The sequence below is a fragment of the Rhinopithecus roxellana genome, chromosome 10 (assembly GCF_007565055.1).
Source record: "Rhinopithecus roxellana isolate Shanxi Qingling chromosome 10, ASM756505v1, whole genome shotgun sequence".
Lineage (NCBI taxonomy): Eukaryota > Metazoa > Chordata > Mammalia > Primates > Cercopithecidae > Rhinopithecus > Rhinopithecus roxellana.
The window spans coordinates 123,446,593-123,468,811 of NC_044558.1; the positions used below are offsets into that span (position 1 = coordinate 123,446,593).

Here is a 22,219-nt window from a genome sequence, read left to right on the forward strand (position 1 = left end):
CTCTGCTCTCCCCCAAAATATATATTTTTAAAGGAGAAAATGCATATTTTTGGCTAGAAAAATGGGTGGACTGAAAATGACCTGTTCTCAAATGTTTTGTCCATGGCATATACACCTAAGAAAAATAAAATACCAACTAATTTCTAAACGGAACATGTACACTTTCTATGAACTCTCTTTACCTATAAATTACCATTTTTGTATATGATATAGTGCAATAAATGTTCACAGATATTTAGGATCAATAAACAATAATGGTCATATTAGCAAGGCCAAAAACCCCAGGAAGGACATTCCATTTCATAAATACATGAAAATATGTCATCCGAAAAAAAAGGTTAATAGGGCCGGGCGCGGTGGCTCAAGCCTGTAATCCCAGCACTTTGGGAGGCCGAGACGGGCGGATCACGAGGTCAGGAGATCGAGACCATCCTGGCTAACACCGTGAAACCCCGTCTCTACTAAAAAATACAAAAACTAGCCGGGCGAGGTGGCGGGCGCCTGTAGTCCCAGCCACTCTGGAGGCTGAGGCAGGAGAATGGCGTAAGCCCGGGAGGCGGAGCTTGCAGTGAGCTGAGATCCGGCCACTGCACTCCAGCCTGGGCGACAGAGCGAGACTCCGTCTCAAAAAAAAAAAAAAAAAAAAAGGCTAATCGTCTTTTTTTTCTTACAGTCCTTTCTCTCTCCATTTCCCCTTCATTTTTGCTGTGTTTTGGACAAAAGGAATGTAAGTCTGTTTACATGTCTGGCCCAGAATTTTTCCTCATATATCTAGCTCCCCAAACAGCATTCCTGGTTTCTAATTTTCCCCTTGTAGCCAGAGAATTCTTCCTCCTTTCACTCCATCACATCTCTACGCTTCTAGCTGTTTTGCCCCCGAATTCTAGAGCTGTTTTTGAATCTTTCATTTCTCACACATCCATTCGTGTCCCATCATGCAATCATTTCCACAAACAATATCCTAGTTAGAAGAACCATCATATTTCTCCTGGATTTTAGTAATAGCCATCTCTTATCTGATTTCTCTGTTGCTATTCTTTCCTCTTCCAGTCTAATTTTAACATAATTGCAGATTAAGCCTTTAAAAACTTATGCCAGATCATGTATTTCTTCTGCTCAAGACCCCATAATTAATCCTCATCTGCTCAAAATAGTAGCCAAATCTCTCGCAAAGGCACCTAATGCTGTATATGATCTCTACCTAGCTTCCTGTTAGTCTCCCACTCCAACCACATGGGCTTCTTATTAGTCCTTGAATATGCAGATACATTCATGTTTTAAGGCTCTTGTGTTTCCTGTTTTACCTATAAAGCTTGTTATTTATCTGTATTACATGGCTAACGCCCTCAACTTTACAAGTCTTTGCTACCATATAATCATCTTAATTAAGGATTTATGACCTTTCTATTTAAAGTAGCAACAGACTACCCTTGAATTCCCTCTTGCCTTGTTTGCCTTCATTTCTCATAGGATTGATTAATCTCTCATACATTATATTTAGGCTGGCCAATCATTATTGTATACCTGGGACCTAGAGTTTCCCAGGATGTGGGACTTTTAGTACTAAAATAGGGAACGTTGGGGGAAAACTTGGAAATGCTGGTTGATACAGTTTGAACATTTGTCCTCTCCAAATCTCATATTGGAATTTGATCCCCAGTGTTGGAGGTGGGTCCTAATGGGAGGTGTCTCGGACAGGGGAGCAGATCCCTTACGAACAGCTTGGTGAGTTCTCGCTCTATTAGTCCCAGGAGAACTGATTGTTAAAAAGAGCCTGGCACATCCTTCCCCAATCTCTTGCCTCCTGGACTCTTGTCCTGCTACCTGCTGCACTTTCCCCCATGTGTGGAAGCTGCCTGAGGCTCTCAGAAGAAGCAGATGCTGGCATCACGCTTCTTGTACAGCCTGCAGAATCATTAACCAAATAAAACTCTTTTCTGTATAAATTACCCAGGCTCGGGTACTCCTTTATAGCAACACAAACAGACAAAGACATGAGTCATCTTATTTTATGTTTTTCAATATACTTACTTCTACCACCCCACTAGAGTAAGTGGTCCATGAGAGTAGACATCCTGTGTGTTTTGTCAGATATGCATCAGTAGGCATTCAGTAAATACTCCCACCATACTGGTAGTAGTACTAACTAAATGGATAAATATCACTTCAGTGGGTGGATGGATGGATGGATAATGGGTAAGATGAGGGTAAGAAATAAAAAGTAGCAGATTAAAACTGAGAACTGACATCTAACCAAAAGTATGTAAGAATTTTATATGAGAAGAAACTTTAATATATTTGCATTTAGATTTTATATTTATATTAAATATGACTTATTTGCATAGCTTTTCTTTTTATTTGTTTTTATATACCTAAATAAAAATTTGAAAGACCATTTGTGTTAGGAAAATCTCGGTTACCTTAAAAAAAATTTTTTTTGGCCAGGTGCAGTGGCTCATGCCTATAATCCCAGCACTTTGGGAGGCTGAGGTGGGCAGATCACTGGAGGCCAGAGTTCAATACCAGCCTGGGCAACATGGAGAAGCCCCATCTCTACTAAAAAAGTACAATAATTAGCCAGATGTGGTGGTGCATGCCTGTAACCCCAGCTGCCCAGGAGGAGATATGAGAATCGCTTGAACCCAGGAGATGGAGGCTGCAGTGACCCGAGATCATACCACTGCACTCCAGCCTAGGTGACAGAGTGAGACTCTGACTTTAAAAATAAATAATAAATAAGTAAATAAAAATAAAAATAATTTCTGAGATTATGTTGCCTGGGCTGGTCTTGATCTCCTCAGCTCAATCTTCCAGCCTCAGCCTGTTGAGTAGTGGATTATCTTTTTGAAGATATGGCAAACAACAAAGAAAAGTATGCACACTGGGCTTTGTTGGAAAATTAGTAAATAAGCGCCAGGCGGGGTAGTTCACGCTTATAATCCCAGCACTTTGGGAGGCCGGGGCAGGGGGAACACCTAAGGTTGGGAGTTCAAGACCAGCCTGCCCAACACAGTGAAAACCCATCTCTACTAAAAATACAAAAAAAAAAAAAAAAAAAAAAAATTGCTGGGTGTGGTGGTGCACACCTGTAGTCCCAGCTACTTAGGAGGCTGAGGCAGGAGAATTGCTTGAACCTGGGAGGAGGAAGTTGCAGCAAGCTGAGATCGTGTCACTGCCTTCCAGCCTAGGCAACAGAGTGAGACTCCATCTCCCCCCATCCAAAAAAAATGGAAAAAGAAAAATTAGTAAATAAGGATATCATGACCATTGAGGTCATTAGTCATGTAGGAAAGAATCACTTAGAGAAGTAAAACTGTGCCTATTAATATTTTTTCCTAGGTAGCCACACAATCAGGATGTCTGTTTCAGGTGGGAAGTGGTGTGTGTATAGCAGATGAGGAGACTTTGCCCTCCTTCAGAGTTCCTAAAAAAGAAATAAAAAGTGGAAAGGTGAACATGTATGCCATTTCCTAAGGAAGCACGATAAAGAGAGCAGAAGAGAGAGCTGACTTGAATAAAGTAGATTATCACAAAACTTGAAAAGAATAGTATAGGAATACACACACACACTCACACTGAAGCGATGCTCCTAGACTTCTCCAGCAGTAAATTTATCAACGGTGGTTCACCTACCACTGGCACTGTCATCATCTGTGGTCCTTAATAAGCTACATATTTCTGATACTCAGCCAAGTTATCCTGAATTAAAATAACTTGAGTTTGATTCAGGTTATCTGCATTTTTGGACTAGTCCCTGTATGATTTTTAAGATTTGAGAACTACAGTTATGAGTTTGCTTACTTCTTACTAGGAAAGAATTTGTAAGAACATTTGCTGAGGTAAATTGAGACATAACCCTGTATTTTCCTTACTTGTAGTCTTATTTTGGTTATTCTTAGGTAATTGTTTGTATTGTTTTAAAATGTCTGCATTTGAAGAGTCCCTTGATGTATGGTATCACAGACACGTGTGAATCACAGGATCCCAACAACTGATCATGATCTGGAAGCCCAAACCGTTTTTCAGTGTGCCAGACCTCTAGTTAAATAATACTTGACTCTCACTTTCACTGGCGGGAAATCCATCTATCTGTTGCCAGATAACATGGGGACAGAGTGACCAGGACACACTTACCTCCAGCTTTGTTATAGAGCTCACGACAGAGTTTTTCAGCCACATGCTGCAGACTTCCTGCAAGCTTTATGTTCTGGACTTGAAGAGATTGCAACTCTCGGGACATATTTCCTAATCTTTCTTCCATTTGAGAAATGGTGTCTTGACCAGTATTGGAGAGCTGGTAGTACTGAAAAACTAACCCAAATGACCAAGTCAGACTGGACAGCTTATTTCTATGTTTTATTTCCGTTTTCTGCCTATGGGGAAGACAAACAGTATATTTTTTAGTATCTCAGGCTCTGAGATCTCATATTGCCTATATTCAAGTTTGGACTCTAGTACATATATGAAAAGTTGTATCACCTTGGGCAAATTAATTTCTTTAAGTCTGTCTAAAAATGTGAAGTCATGGGGAGAAAATGGCAGCTAAGAGGGCTAAGGTGGAGCTCCCACTTGGACAACAGAACAGCGTGAGGAGACTCACACTGTGAACTTTTCCTCCAGGAACCACCTCAGGAACATACCAGGAAAACTGAAAGAATTCACAGATCCTTTGAAGGAAGCAGCTCAATACTGAAAATTCTGTAAGACAGTCAGAAATGTGTGAAGAGGGGAAAACCCACCTCTGAACACACATCCCTACTGGGGAACCTGAAAATCTGGGTTACATGAGAAGGATTTAACCTTACCCGGAGCAGAAATGGATGTAGGGAGCCAAATATAAAATATATGCAAAATATAAAAGTAGAAGAAGCAGAAGGAAGAGTCCTGTAGGCACTCCCATTCTCCAGCTCAAGCCCAGGGAAGCCATCCCTGACTCTGTCTCACAGGGGTCCTTGGACAAGGCAGCCAGTGGAATTAAAGAGGAGTCACAGGATGAAAGAAGCTTCCAAATGAATTTTATAATAATTTCAACTGGATACGAATTTTCTTAAGCAGAATCCAGGGGGCAAAGAGGAACTGCTACAGATACTAGCATAGGAACTGTGACAGATGGCATGGGAAGGCAGGGAGGGGCGTGACCTGAAAGGCTGCTTGCTTTCTCAGTGGGAAGTGTTGTAGCCTGGGGCAAGATCAGAGCCCCAGGCATGAGCTGCCATGATATAAACTCTGTGTTGTTGGTGGGGTATGGGAGGAACAAGATTTGCCTCACCAGCTATCTGGGAACTGGGTAAGGCCTATCACTGCCAGCTTTCTCCCACTTCCCTGGCGACCTGTATGACACAGCAGAGGCAGCCGTAATACCCTGAGAAGCAACCCTCATAAACCACAGCATTCATGGCAAGCCCTGCCCAAGGAGAGTGTGAGCTCAGACCTGCCTAAACCTGACCCCATGTGATGTTTTTTCTCTACCCACCCTGGTACCCCAACACAAAAGACATAAACTCTTGGGAGCTGTATGGTCCCACTCATCACCTGAGAAACCTGAATACTTATCCTGGCAAACTTAGAACAAGCTTACATCCCCTGTCTACTACTGCAGTTGGTGCTCTCTTTAAAGCACCACCTCCTGGCTGGAGGCCAACAAACTCAAACCATTAGAGTAACTCAAGACAGAATAACCCTGCTCCAAGGAGGGAGAAGACAACAGCTAATTCCACTGCCTGCAACATCCTGGCTAACCAGAGGTCCTAAGTGTGTCCATCTGACAACTTCACTGCTAGCATAACCAGCATTCAAGAACACCAGCACACTAAACAGATCTGTGAGGACTCTCACAGAGTCTACTTCACTTCCTTGCCAACTTCACCATAGCAGGTGCCCCACAGATGAGAGACCTGAAGATAGATCATATTACAGGACTCCGCAGACATTCCCCAGCACCAGCCTGGAGCCTGGTAGCACCCACGGTGGCTAGACCCAAAAGAGAATAACAATAACTGCAGTCTGGCTCTGGGGAAGTCCTATGCCTACGGGAAGGGGGAGAGCACAACATCAAGGGATCACCCCATGGGATGAAAGAATCTGAACAGCAGCCTGTGTGTTCCAGATCTTTTCACTGAAATACCCAATATACCCAAATGAGAAGGAAACAGAAAAGTAATTCTGGTGATATGACAAAACAGGACTCTACAACACTACCAAAAGATAACACTAGCTCCCCAGCCATGGATCCAAACCAAGAAGAAATCTTCAAATTGCCAGATAAAGAATTCAGAAGGCTAATTATTAAGTTACTAAAGGAGATATCAGAGAAAAATGAAAACCAACCTAAAGAAACTTATTTATGGTTTTCTTTCTTTCTTTTTGAGACAGAATCTCACTCTGCTGCCCAGGCTGGAATACAGTAGTGTGATCTTGGCTCACTGCAACCTCCGCCTCCCAGGTTCACTTGATTCTCCTGCCTCAGCCTCTCAAGTGACTGGGATTAAAGGTACCCACCACCATGCCTCTCTAATTTTTATAGTTTTGTAGAAATGGGGTTTCACCATGTTGGTCAAGCTGGTCTTGAACTCCTGACCTCAGGTGATCTGCCCTCCTCAGCTTCCCAAAGTGCTGGGGTTACAGGCATGAGACAGCACGTCCAACCTAAACAAAATTTTTTAAAAAACAATATAGGATATGGATTTTAAAAATTATCCAGAGAAATAAATATCATAAAGAAAAGACAATCACAACTTCTGGAAATGAAAGACACACTTAGAGAAATACAAAATGCACTAGAAAGTTTCAACAATAGAGTAGAACAAGTAGAAGAGAGAAATTCAGAGCCTGAAGACAAGGCTTTTGAATTACCCCAATCTGACAAAGACAGAGATAATAGCAAAAAAAAAAAAAAAAAAAAAAAAAAAAAAAAAAAAAAAAAATGAACAAAGTCTCCAAGTAAGTTGGAGCCATAGTAAATGGCCAAACCTAAGAATAATTGTTTCTGAGGAAGAAGAGAAATCTAGAAGTTTGGAAAACTTATTTGAGGGGATAAACCAGGAAAAAACCCTTGGTCTTCCTAGAGATCTAGACATCTAAACACTAGAAGCTCAGGATGTAAGGGTGATCTAGCTGCGATATCTGTCACCCCATTGATTGCCAGTGTTGATTCAGCTGATCTGGCTGGCTAGGCATGTGTCCCCTTCCTCCCTCACTGCTCCATGTGCATCCCTCTTGAATGCACATGGTCAAAGAGGATGACCATACCCGATAGAGGAGGACCAGTCTGGTCAAGGGTATACAAGTAGCTGCACTCTCCTGCTAGAACCTCCAAACAATCTCTCAAATACTAGAAGCTAAAAAAACACCTGGGAAATTCATTGCAAAAAGATTATCACCTAGGTGAATATTCATTATGTTATCTAAAGTCAAGATGAAGGAAAGAATCTTAAAAGTTGTAAGACAAAAACATCAGGTAATCTATAATGAAAACTTATCAGATTAATAGCTGACATCATCAGAAACCCTAAAAGGCAGAAAGGATTGGGGTCCTATTTTTACCCTCCTCAAACAAAACATTGTCAGCCAAGAATTTTGTATCCAGTGAAACTAAGATTCATAAATGAAAGAGAGATAGTTTTTTTCAGAGAAACAAATGCTGTGAGGATTTGTAACTACCAAGACAGCACTACAAGAAATGCTAAAAGGAGTGCTAAGTCTTGAAATAGAACCTCAGAACCTCAAAATACACCAAACTAGAATCTCCTGAAAACATAAATCTCACAGGACCTATAAGACAATAACACACACACACACACACACACACACACACACACACACACACACAATAAAACAAGGTATTCAGGCAAGAACTAGCATAATGAATAGAACAGTACTGCACATCTCAGTACTAACACTGAATGTAAATGACCTAAATGTTCCACTTAAAAGATAAAGAATGACAGAATGGATAAGATTTCACCAATCAAGTATCTGCTGTCTTCAAAAGACTCACCTAACACATAAGGACTCACATAAACTTAAGGTAAAGAAGTGGAAAAAGGCCGGACGCGGTGGCTCAAGCCTGTAATCCCAGCACTTTGGGAGGCTGAGACGGGCGGATCATGAGGTCAGGAGATCGAGACCATCCTGGCTAACACAATGAAACCCCATCTCTACTAAAAAATACAAAAAACTAGCCGGGCGAGGTGGCGGGCGCCTGTAGTCCCAGCTACTCGGGAGGCTGAGGCAGGAGAATGGCGTAAACCCGGGAGGCGGGGCTTGCAGTGAGCTGAGATCCGGCCACTGCACTGCAGCCTGGGCGACAGAGCGAGACTCCGTCTCAAAAAAAAAAAAAAAAAAAAGAAAAAAAGAAGTGGAAAAAGATATTCCATGCAAATGGAAAACAAAAATGAGCCAGAGTAACTATTCTTTTATCAGACAAAACAGACATTAAAGCAACAACAGTAAATAAATAAATAAATAAAATAAAACAAAGAGAGATATTATAGACATTATATAGTGATAAAATGAATAATCCAACAGGAAAGTATCACAACCCTAAATATATATGCACCTAACATTGGAGCTCCCAAATTTATAAAACAATTACTACTGGACCTAAAAAATGAGATAGACAGCAACACAATAATAGTGGGGGACTCCAATACTCCACTGACAGCACTAGACAGGTCTTGAAGACAGAAAGTCAACAATGAAGAACAAAGAAAGAAACAATGGACTTAAACTATACCCTAAGACAAATTGACTTAACAGATATTTACAAAACATTCCATCCAACAACTGCAGAGTATGCATTCTTTTCATCAGCACATGTAACATTCTCCAACAAAGGCCATATGATAGGCCACAAAACAGGTCTCCATAAATTTAAGAAAACTGAAATTATATCAAGTATTCTCTCAAAGCATAGTGAAATAAAATTGAAAATTAACAATACAATGCACCCTGAAAACTACACACATACATGGAAATAAAATAATCTGATCCTGAATGATCTTTGGGTAAACAACAAAATCAAGATAGAAATTTAAAAATATTTTGAACAGAACGATAATATTGGTGACACAACTTATGAAAACCTCTAGCATACAGCAAAAGCGGTGCTAAGAGGAAAGTTCATAGCATTAAATGACTACATCAGAATATCTGAAATAGACCATCTAAGGTCACACCTCAAGAAATTAGAGAAACACGAACAAACCAAACCCAAATCCAGTAGAAGAAAGGAAGTTCAAAGATCAGAGCAGAACTAAATGATATTGAAATGAAAAAAAAAAAAAAAGACATACAAAAGATAAATGAAACAAAAAACTGGTTCTTTGAAAAGATAAATAAAATCCATAGAACATTAGCAAGATTAATCAAGAAAAGGAGAGAAGATACAAATAACCTCAATTACAAATGAAATGAGAGATACTCCAACTGATGCCACACAAATACAAAAGATCACTCAAAGCTACTATAAACAAAGTCCAGAGGGGATAGACAAATTCCTGGAAATATACAACCCTCCTAGATTAAACCAGGAATAAATAGAAACTATGAACAGAACAGTAAGAAATAGTGAAATTGAAACAGTAAGAAAAACACTGCCAACAAATAAAAATCCATTCACAAATGGATTCACAGCTGAATTCCATCAGACATTCAAAGGAGAATTGGTACAAATATTACTGAAACTATTCCCAAAAATAGAGAAAGAGAATCTTCCCTAAATCATTCTATGAAGCCAGTATCACACTAATACCAAAATCAGGAAAGCACAGAACAAAAAAGAAACTAGAGACTAATATCCCTGATGAACATTGATGCAAAAATCGTCAACAAAAGACTAGCTAATTGAGGCCTGGCGCGGTGGCTCATGCCTGTAATCCCAGGACTTTGGGAGACTGAGGCAGGTGGATCACCTGAGGTCGGGAGTTCGAGACCAGTCTAACCAACATGGAGAAACCCTGTCTCTACTAAAGGCACAAAATTAGCCAGGCGTGGTGGTGGGTGCCTGTAATCCCAGGTACTCGGGAGGCTGAGGCAGGAAAATCACTTGAACCCAGGAGGCGAAGGTTACACTGAGCTGAGATTGTGCCACTGCACTCCAGCCTGGGTGACAGTGTAAGACTCCGTCTCAAAAAAAAAAAAAAAAAAAAAGACTAGCTAACTGAATCCAACAGCACATCAAAAAGATAATACCTGATGATAAAGTGGGTTTTATCCCAGGGATGCAGGGATGCTTTAACATACACAAGTCAATAAATATGACACATTACATAAACAGAATTAAAAACAAAAATCATACGATCATCTCAATAGATGCAGAAAAAGCATTTGAAAAAATCTAGCATTCCTTTATGATGAAAACATTCAGCAAAATTGGCATATAAAGGACATACCTCAATGTTATATATATATACACACACACACATAACATTTTAAAATATATATTTTATATATATATATAAGTATACTTATATATATATTTAGATGGAGTCTATATATATATTATACATATATATATTATACATATATATATTATACATATATATTATACATATATATATTATACATATATATATTATACATATATATATTATACATATATATATTATACATATATATATTATACACATATATATATTATACATATATATATTATACATATATATATTATACATATATATATATATTATACATATATATATATATATATATATTTTTAGATGGAGTCTCACTCTGTCACCCAGGCTGGAGTGCAGTGCAGTGGTGTGATCTTGGCTCACTGCAATCTCCGCCTCCTGGGTTCAAGCGATTCTCGTGCCTCAGCCTCCTGAGTAGTTGGGATTATAGGTGCCCACCACCACGCCTGACTAATTTTTATATTTTCAGTAGAGATGAGGTTTCACCATGTTGGCCAGGCTGGTCTCCAACTCCTGACCTCAAGCGATTCGCCTGCCTTAGCCTCCCAAAGTGCTGGAATTACAGGCATGAGCCACCATTCCCGGCCTTAAAAAATGTATAATTTAAGTAATTTATCTATATCTATTTAAAATTACATAAATAGAAATGTGGAGTTATAATATTAGTTCCTAACTTCAAGAATAAATTCCCAACCTATATTTACTGCTTGATAAATCTTTTTATGTATACTCTCAAATGTTACTCAACATAAAACCACCAATCTGTTTATATGTTGGTTATTATAATGAGTATTGACAATATACCATATATTGTTACTTACTGAGTTATTGAAATAGTGTTATTATTTTTTCCATGATTTTACAGTTTGCAATTAGGATCATTGAGAGCAAGTAAATTCCTAATGTCATTTTACTAGAAATTTTCAACATTCAGATTTGAAATTCAGGTCTCTACATCTAAGTATAGAAATCTCTCACAAATCATGAGAGTTCCTCTGTATTTCCAAGAATAATGGTGGTTGCAAAATAATAGTTATATCACAATGAAATAAAACTTTTGGGATCAAAAGGGGCAATAAGAAATTATTTTTAATTTTGAAATATACAAACAAAAGTCTTAAAATTCCTATAAAACCCAATTTTTGACATTAAAATCTGCTCTCCTATATAACATTTTTCTTTGAATAACCTTCTTCAGCTGTTTAGGAAACACTGCTGTGGGGTCTTCACCTACTGAGGCAAATTCATCCACTTTCTTTTTTAAGCTTTTTAACTTGTTTTTACTAGTTTGAAATTTAAATATTTTTAGATATGCATTTTTCTGATTTGATTTTCATAAGTTTTTATAAAATGACTGTATAACTTCCTGGCCTTTAAAAAATATGATGATTAAGGGGTTTACCTACTCTCCTTGTATTGACGGTATGCGTGGCTCTGTGGGTAGTATATTCTGCACTAGCCCACTGAACCTTGTATTCTCAGAGTCAAAACCTCTGATACCCTAGTCTTTTGTGGAATGGGAGAGGGCTGAAGCATGCATTTATTTAAAATAAATGATATTTTTAGACATTGACGTATAAACAACCAGACAAATCCCTTCTTATCTCAAACAGTATGTTTAATTCTAGTTGGCAACTGATTGTCATATTTTAATTCTTCTTCCATTATTCACCATTTAAATGGTTGCATTTAAAAAAAGATACACTGAGTTTTCCAAAGGCTAAAGAATTAAAGCTTAAAAAACAAATCCATAACAAGCGTTTCTCATCCTAGACAAACCTTGGAACCAGGATCCTCCCCCAGGTCAGAGCGCAGACTTACACAAAAGCCCCAGGACTGCCAGCCCTATCAGCAGCACCAAGCACAAAGTCAGCAGGGTCAGGGCCACTGGTCGCCACGTTGAAGAGGGAGCCCTGTGCTCTGCAGGGAACAGAAGAGAAAGCAGAGTTTGGCTTTTTCTTCCTCTTGCATCTAAGTCAATAACAGGTAAGGGACAGGAGTTGATTCTGCACTGGAACAAATTATGCTGGACAACAGTAACGGGGGCTGGCTAACTTGATTTCTGTCCTCAGAAACATCATCATAAGGCTCAGTGCAAGCCTCACTTATCACAGCTAGATTTTCTCACACGCCCCACCCATTTGTATCCACCTCTCAAGTCTTACTTTGCACTGAGGCACACTATGCATTATCTTTATGTGGTTGTTTGTACTACCTTCTGCTTGTCAAAATTCTAATTATGAAAGACTGTCATGAAAATGTCTGAAACACAGTCTGAGAATCTCTGAACCTTACCAAGGGACAACTTTTTACATAATCAGGGGAAAGATGAAATTAATTTGTTGTTACTTTTGAAAAACATCCCCCTCCCCCCAAGTTCCGTATATGCTTTTTCTAAAAGGCAAATTGCATGTTAGTAATGGGAAGTAATAATTTTACTGTTTTTCTGTGGAATTGCCTCATTGAAAGTCCCTCTTTTGTAAGGATATTGTTTGTTCATTCATTTGATTTTTTTTTTCAAAAATAGATTATAAAGAAACAGGATCATCAATTTCTGAAAGATGAATTTAACTATTTTTGCAACAGTTAAATAATTTTTAAAACTGTGGCAAACATGCTTTCCTTGCCCTCCATTCTCATAAGTTTGACTAGTAATTGCAGAGGTTTTACTGTAAGTCATGAGTAGACCCTTCACCTAGTGAGGTCACCTATCTGAGTCTGAATGACCTAACGTATCTGACAGGGAAGATTTTCACTCAGGTGCAGCTAGCAGTTAGCATTGTGATAAAAATGAAACAAAGAGAGAGTGAAACCCTCAAACAAACTCTCATCTCTTTGTAGCCCGTTAGTTCTACTTCACTGAGAATTCAAGTCACGTTCTGAAACAGAAAGATTAAAGAGATGGGAGGGGCTTTTTGAAAGAAAATTCTTTTCCTTCTAGCAAGGTCCTATACATAAAACATGCTAGGTACAGAGATTTTCCAGGCTGGAGTGCAGTGGCGTGATCTCGGCTCACTGCAACCTCCACCTCCCAGGCTCAAGCAATCCTCCCACCTCAGCTCCTGAGCAGCTGGAACTACAGGCACGTGCCACCACGCCTGGCTAATTTTTTTTTTTCTATATTTTTGTTGGAGATGAGGTTTCACCATGTTGCCAAGGCTGCAGGCTGTTCTCTAACTCCTGAGCTCAAGTGATCCTCTTACTTCACCTCCCAAAGTGCTGGAATTACAGGCATGAGCCACCGTGCCCAACCCATTCTAGGTACAGAGATTTATATGAAACATTATTTCCAAATGGGGAATGATGACTAGTAAAGAATATAGAAATAGACAATATGATTACTATCCTCTGGAACTTACAATCTAGTAGGGAAAATAAGTTAAAGTCTCAGAGTAGACATACTGATGTATTTTTAAATGTGAATCTTATTTCTTAGCAATCATCTCCTTTATAAATAGCTCTCATTGCATTTAGAATAAAATCCAAATCACTTTTCACAGATTGCTCCTTTAAAAAAAAAAAAAAAAGGCAATTTTATTATGATACTTCCCTACTTAAAAACTTCAAAAGCTTTGTTGCACTTAAAATTAAATCCTGCATTAGTCTTATTGAGACCTTCCTTAGCTCTTTCATCCCTTTCTGAACTATTTTTCTCTCACTCACATGTACTACTCACAATGGCCTTCCGTTTAATCCTTGGTCTGATCAAGCTTGACCCTAAGTACCTCGTATCAGCCCTACTTCTGCCTCTGCATTAATTTCAGTTTCAATGGCACATCCTTGGAAGAGATCCATGAGTCCATCTCTAGCATATCACTCATCCTGTACTAGGTAATATTTTCGTGACTTTTGTTTCTTTTTCCTTTCTCTCCATTTAGCATTCCATTAAAACAATGATCTTGTCTATCTTGTCCACTAGTGTATTTCCACTACTGAAAGTAGTGCCTGGGACATAAGGGCTGAGTAAATCTTTGACAGTTTAAATAATTGAAAAATGAAATTATAAAAAATTAATATGACTTAAACTATCTAAGTTTTAAAGAGATAAGTGGGTTCTCCAAAGTTAAGCTTACAGGGTTTTTGTTTGTTTGTTTGTTTGTTTGTAGTCTATTGACTTCTCAGCAACATCTATGTCAGCAGAAAACAGACTCAGCTAAATACATCTCCCAGCCATGGTGGTTTCTATACACTGACTTTTGTGAGATTATATCATGAACAAATCTAAGGGAGATTTGCTTCCTCCTATTTCCTTTGGTTAACTGAGCTATGTTATTTAGTCTTAGTTTTTCTGGAAAAGGATGGTTTTCTCATGGTATTGATTGTAAAAGTATTTCAGATCAGCAGAACATAAAAAAAAAAAAAAAGATTAGAGGCAGAATATAGTTTGGGTGAATCACCCTCTCCAAAACCCTGTATTTGTAAACTTTCTTACAGTCCAAGAAAGTTAATCATATGGATGTTTCTAGATTCCATAGTTAAAAGTGCTTATGTGAGCCTACCACCATGGTGATTTTCTTTTTCCACATACCTCTCATTACCATTAAATATATTGTATATCTTTGTTATTTCATTTAGCTTATATCTGTCTTACTCCAGGAAAAATTAAGCTCTTTCTTGGAAAGTATCTATTTAGTCATTATTGTAACCCAGTTCCTAGGACAGTAGCTGAAACAAGCTCAATTGAATTTAAATAAATGGATGAATAGGTCCATTATATACAAATATCTGTGTTATATGCCTACCTACCTCTACTCAAACATAGTTACATTAATACACATCTCAAAGTTGTAATAATTTTTTAAATCCTGCTACTTCTTATAATTAATATTTGTCTGGCTGAAATTAAAAATAAGAAGTAAAGGAGAAGAAGAACTATGACAGTCAAGCAACTTATTTATCTCTTTATAAATCTGTTTTCCGCCAGGCACGGTGGCTGAGGCCTGTAATCTCATCACTTTGGAATCCTCCCAACTGAAGCAGGAGGATTGCTTTGGGCCAGGAGTTCGAGACCAGCCTGAGCAACATAGTGAGATCCCATCTCTACAAAAGATAGCAACATAGTGAGACCCCATCCCCATCTCTATAAAAATTTTAAAATTCATCAGCCATGGTGGTACACACCTGTAGTCACAGCTACTCAGAAGGCTGAGGTGGGAGGATTGCTTGAGCCACGGAGGTCAAGGCTGCAGTGAGTCGTGATCGTGCCACTCTACTCCAGCCTGGGTGACAGAGCAAGATCTTCTCTCAAAAGTAGTGATGAAATGAAATGAAATGAAATGAAATGAAATGAAATGAAATGAAATGAAATGAAATGAAATAAATCTGCTTTCCCTTGCATAATATCGAGGACATGGGAGGTGTTGTTTTTCTGTCCAAAGGACCAAAAAGAGTGAACTTAAATTCCTTCTGTGACTTTAGAAATCAGAACATCTTTCAATGATAATTACATTCACTAAAAGAAAAAAAAACAGGATCCTTCCTAAGATTGCCTCTAGATCAGAAAAAATAAAAGAAGTATAATAGGGTTTAAAAGGTTTTTAAAAATCTCTTCTAAGAAATCCTCTTTCTCTGATCAAATTTTCCCATTTTGAAATTTTTCTTCTCTCTTCCCATCTCCCTCTTGCTCTCTCACTTTCTCTCTCTCTTTTTCAATATTCTCCATCCAATCATTCTGTATAAAGACATGGAGAAACACAATCCTGGGGAGTTCATCTTCCAGGAAGCCAAGCTCCCATGATGGAAAGTCCATGAAGTTGAAAGTTTCACTTTTTCTTTTTCTTTGATGCTATTTTTCCTTCTAGATGTTTTTCTTCTAACTGTGAGTCTAATGTTTCTCAGTTTTATTCCAAGTGCTCCTAATCATACTGAAGTCTCTCTCCAGGGATCACCCTCATCCTAACATGAGAAAGATTTTCACAAAAATAAGATGCTTGGGCAGTCACTTGAGTTTGGCTTGGCTTTATTGTGGTTTTATTTTTTGGAAGAGAACCTCTTTGCTCTCTCCTGAGGCATATTTAGAAAGGGGTGTGGATAGGCCAAGGAATGATATAAACATCCCTAAGAATAATAAGATATATATAGAAAAAAAAACCTTTCCTGTATCTTCTTAGTACAACCATAGTATAAAAGGCCTTCGTGCTAGGGTCAAATTTTGGATACCAATTACTGTGTAATTATATGAAACTTTGTGGGTGGAGAGTTGTCAAACTGAACCAGTTACCCTTCATCAGGCATCAGAGAGGGAAAATTTTGTTTTCCACCCAAGAAACTAAGCTGACATTACCATATACAGTATATTAGTACACCTATGAATGCAAAAGGTCTTAAAAGCTGGAGGAGACACCGAGAGTTTAAATAATGTGCACATTACAAACCAGTTGCAGAGCTAGGATTAAATCATTATGTTTAACACTATACTTTGCACACTTTTCCGTGAGCCAGTCAGGAGTCACAGAGACATGCGGGCAAAACTGGTGGCAATGTACACAATATTTCAGAAAGTACTTTTTGATCCCTTTGTATTTTGAAATGTAAATGTCTTTGTTTCCTTAATCCTCACATGTAGTGCACAGGAAACCTCCTCATGGGAATCTGAGTTCATGGGTTGAGTCTGCTTTTCTGTGTTCATGTAAATGCAGGTTTCTTTTCTCTTATGAATCTATTTCAAATATCGCTATTTTCATACTCTCTAAATGAAAATGTGTGTTATCCTTCCTATTATTTGAAAAAAGTATACATCTAAGAACATATGAGATATTTCTAGAATATCATTGAGGTTCCAATTCACAGTACTTAGAAACTGAATTATATTTTTCCTCTTCAGTAAAATTTAGGTGATGCAATTTTATATCCCCATCAACAGATACTGTTTACTGAAATATAATTCAAACACAACATTACCATTAATGATAATTGCTCAAATTTCTTGAGTTACTGAGAAAAATGTCTTATATGAATGTTCTCATCTAGCCTCACAAACAACCCCTATAAGGTAGATATTATTATCTCACTTTACAGGTAGGGAACTGAGGCCTAGCGGGTTTAGACAGCTTATTCAGGAACACACAGCTACTATTAGTAATAGATACTAATGAATTATTAGTAACTCCCCAGGATTGTGTTTCTCCATGTCTTTATATAGAATGATTGGATGGAGAATATTGAAAAACAGAGAGAGAGAAATAGTTACTAATAGTAACTATAAGTGTGTTCTAGATACACTTTATTTCATTGGAAGCAACCTTTGCAAAAATTCAATTACCAAGGAGTCACTGAAGTTGCCTAAGTTTGCACAGCTAGTAAGTAATAGAGCTACCCAAGCAGACTGATTCCAGAGCTGGACATTTTCAATCATCTTCTTATCCTCCCAACACATCTCAGATCAATATTTATACATGGCAGTGCATCTGCAATCATAGAACGACAGCAGCTTGCAACTTTTCACTTCTACATTATGAAATATCCACTCTAGCAGTAAGATGAATTTTGAAAGCAAAATTTAATCACACTTCCTCTCTTCCATAGGAAGAAAAGTTTCCCAAGGCTCATTCTGTTCTAGTCAGTTTCTTGGTGTGCTGTATCAGGCTCCTCCTAATAGGATCCCATTATACTCGTTAGCCTCATGGGTCCAGATCATGTCACTTCCTCTGGGAACTCGCAAAACTAAACTCAATCAGTAACTCATTCATTCCTATATTGCTTCTGTGGCCTCCAACACTGATTTAACAGTACTAAATGACATTTACTACAACTATTGATTTAGAGTATTCCTTCCACTTCTCTAAGCACCTGAAAAACAGGCTCCTCTAGTACATCCCATAATGTCTTGTCATGAGTAGGTTTGATTTAAAGAGTTGTTGAATCAGTTAGCAGTGATTTATGTCATGACTGTGATGAGAGATTTATGCTGTAATTGAGGAAATAAAACTAAGACACAGGGAAATGCAATAGTACTGTAATTAATGTGAACAAGGGTAAAGAGGAACTTGGATTTATTATTAAATTTTTTAAAATTATTTAACCAAAGTAATTGTTTATTTTATTATGTAACCATCAGTTCCTTTTTAAACCACTGCTATCAAAACTAAATATTTTCCTCCTTATTGATAAATTGTTAAATAATCATTTTAGTCTTCCTTTTACTTAAACTCTCTGCAGTATTTGTTATTTGTTGTTTTTAAAACTCACAGTCATCATCACTGACTTTATTCCAATACTCTTGAATTTATTGTCTCCCATTACTCTGATTTTCCATTACTCTTGAATTTATTGTCTCCCATTACTCTGATTTTCCATTACTCTTGAATTTATTGTCTCTTGATGCCCTTGACGTCTCTCTCCCAGATTCCTGCTTCTACCACTCTCTGCTATTCATCCCTAGTAGCTCCTTTTGGAATCTTTCATTCTTCTTGCTCCTCAGGTGCTGATATTCCCTCAGATTTTCTCCTTGACACTCTCTTCTTCTGTTCATTCATCTTTTCGTTTTACATTTCCTCCCTCAATGATCTCACTCACTCCCATACATTTTAGTTACTATCCATTTATTTTACTTAATGACTTAAGTACCTCATCTACTTTATTTATTTATTTAATTACTATGCCAGTAATTCCCACAAGTATATGTAGCCCAACCCACATCCTTAATATACAGGTGTCTTTGGACAGCTCCAAATGCATGTCCCTCCTTCTACAGACCCCTTAAACTCAAACTCAATTCATCATCTTTCCTGTCCCTTCTATAGTTTCTGTCTCAGTTAAACAGCAGTACCATCCACATTACATCAGACAGAACCTAGTCAACCTACCACCGAGGTCCCTTTCCTTGTCTCCTCACATGTAACCAATCACTGATTATCTAAACTCCATTGCCTCGATGTCTTTCATATCTGATTCTTTTCCCTCATTTTTACTATACTGCCTCAGTTCAGGTTCTTTTACTCTTGTACCGGACTAGTGAAAAAATTTGGTATTGGCACATCCAGTTTCATATACTTTCAACCTATCCTTTCCATTGCAGCCTGGAAGGTCTTCCCCAAATGCAAAATTCTGTTTCTTCCTATCTAAATCCTGCATTGACCTCATTTTAACTATTGAATAGAATTAAAATAGATCAGCATGCCCTAAAATCCCTCCTTAACTTGCCAGACTTACCCCTTTGCCAAGTTTCCCTCCTCTGACTCTACACCTATGCCATACATATTGCTTATAGTTCTCTAAAAATACAAAGCTACTGAAAACCTTCATGACTTTCCCTTCATATGTCTCTCTGTCTGTAGTGTTCCCCAGCCTCTCAAACATCCTCACTCCTGATTCCACATTATGTGGAAGATCTTAAAATTAACTCAACTTCACAGTTGCTCCTCCTGTTAAGCCTTTCCTAAGCTCCTCTACTTAATTAGGTAGACATAACCAAGCTCTCAGCTGTACTGTACATGCTTCTGCCATAACAGCTTATTATACTTATTCCTCAGTTGAGAATTGTATTAGACTTTCAATTTCCTTATGAAAAGGGACCATATCACATTGGACATTATATCCTCAGTACTAGGATAACATGACCCCAAACATAAGTTTGTGAAAAACATATGAGGTTGTTGTCTTTCATTTTCACTATCCTAATTGTTTGGCATTTTTACTATCTTGTTTGTCATTTGTAAACACAAACATAGTTGTTATGTCAATTGTTATTGACAAAAGTCTAGAAATTAAATGAATGTATGTGTGATTTGTATTAATTCTAAAAAATAAAAGTTGCCAGCTCTTAATGGTGTCACATCAGTATGTTGAAGCTGAATCCTTCACATTGCCAAAAATTTCTGAGTGATTTCTGCTGTTATTTTTATCAGTGAAGGTATATCAGATATGTTTATCTAAGAAATAATTATACTTCTATGATGGCATTCCCCTGAATGTTTGTATTACCATAAAAAGATGAAAACAAGATCTCATATATATTGCTTAAGATAACTATTTCCGGATGATTTCCTCCAAGACAATTCTTTGTAATCTCTACTCCTACTGTTTGAATTTCCATTTCTTACAAAGAAGCTCCCAGATGTTGCAGCTAGTGTTTTATCTTGCTCCACATCCCTCTCCACCCTTCAACCTCAGCAGAACTTATTTGTACATGCTGTTCCTGATTATGCTGATCACTAATCCTTAAGAGACTTCTGGCTCCAGTCAAAGGTGGAAAATGAAGTTATATACAAGCTACTCAAAACCACAGCCCTAAAAATGGACTCTTCCTAAGATTTTTTGGAGGAAAACACTTTGTATCCTATTACACATATCCTGTGGCTACAGAAGCTGACATCCCTACTTTTGTCACTTAGCTTCATTTCAAAGAGGTTGGAAATCCCCAGTGTCCCTTAACAGCTTACTGGGTAATTTAGTTTAAAAAAAAAAAAGAGCCATATTAGTAGGTCTCAGGTTGAGAGTCATTTAATAAATAGAAAGCGAATGGAGGGTTTAGTAGGAGAAAGGAAGGAAAACTAAAAGTTATTTGATAAAGAAATAAGGAACAGGATCTTTTAAAAAAAATTTTTAAATGTATATCCAAATTTACAAAGGTGAAGAAAATGATGATATAATCAGAGGGAAAGGACATATTAAAATACAGGCACTGAATGAATGCTAAAATATGGGATTCCTTTCAACATTCCATTTCTTGAGAATTCCTCAAGTGTTCCTTTCAGCAATTTTGTGTCAGTCTATATCAGTTCAGACAGACATTCAAATATTTTACATAATTTATCATTCTCAGTACTCACAACCACCTTGTAAAAGAAGTTTTATTACTTCTATTTAATATTAATTCAAATTAATATGAATTAATATAAAGTATTTAAAACACTGTCAGCACATAACAAACCCTTTATACATGTTTGTGGCCATTAATATTTTATAAATAAAGAATATGATGCTACCAGGATACTTAAATAACTCATCCAAGGTTACACAGAAGGAAAGTGGCATATCTGGGTTAGGACCTAGAACCTAGTCCTGTGTATATTACCATGTGAGTCCTTTTCACTAGAACTGAAGTCATATTTTAGCTTTAGTTTGGCTGAGTGGCCCAGGAAATAAAATCCTTCTCTAATTGTGTGAATTATGGAACTGAATAGAACTGGGAAAAAAAAAAAAAATCACTACTATGTCACAGGGTGAGTAATTGGAAATAAAATTATAAGATAGAAGTTAAATGTATAAATTTCTAGGAGGGATAGCTCATCTCACATATTTCACAAGGGCTCTGGTCTATCTGGACTCCAGGAGACAGGGTACCTGTGCGCCGGGGCTCTGGACGCCGAGTTGTGGCAGAGGCTTGAGAATGCAGGCTCATGGTGGTGTCTCCATCATCATCCAGCATGTCCCTCGTGCTGCTGTACTTGGCCTGCATCTGGATTCCTACCGCGGTGAGAGTGAAATCTGGTCGGATTGCCCTGGGCCGCCTGGCTACTGTGAGCTCGTTCAGGAAGCAAGGTACTGAAAGGCATTCCTAATGTTCTTTCCCGGCAAGTAGCAGGGGAAGTCTCCGACTGCAGTTCCTGACTGGACAGGCCCAGCCCCTCTCCTGTGAGCTTGTACTCTGAACGCCAAATCAGTCAGGCTGAGGAGAAACAGCATGTGTCTTCTGTTTAGGCAGTCTCTGTCTAAACAGTTATCAAAAAGTTGGCCTTTCTCAGGTCTTGTTTACCTGTTTGCATTTTTCATATAACTTCAGTGTAAAAAAGGCAAGAACTTACAATAGCAAGGTGTAGCACTGTGGTTCCTTCAGAGTCTGTGGAATAATAATAACTTGGAAG

The 22,219-nt window shown here is 37.9% G+C and overlaps 1 protein-coding gene across 3 annotated transcripts in view; it reads right to left on the reverse strand.

Annotated features, from left to right (window-relative positions):
- The window catches only part of CLEC1A (C-type lectin domain family 1 member A), a 30,373-nt gene extending 8,399 nt beyond the window's left edge, over positions 1-21,974 (reverse strand). Inside the window, exons 1-3 of one of the 3 annotated variants that reach the window (XM_010376672.2) lie at positions 21,699-21,974; positions 12,237-12,335; positions 4,135-4,311 (exon numbers count right to left, since the gene is read on the reverse strand). In XM_010376672.2, the coding sequence (XP_010374974.1) occupies positions 4,135-4,311; positions 12,237-12,335; positions 21,699-21,813 (391 nt within the window). In that variant the 5' untranslated portion in view covers positions 21,814-21,974. Of the gene's footprint in view, positions 1-4,134; positions 4,312-12,194; positions 12,457-21,698 lie in introns of those variants that run through there. The other 2 variants (XM_030939828.1, XM_030939829.1) reach the window with 2 other exon arrangements.
- Positions 21,975-22,219: the final 245 nt, after the last annotated feature.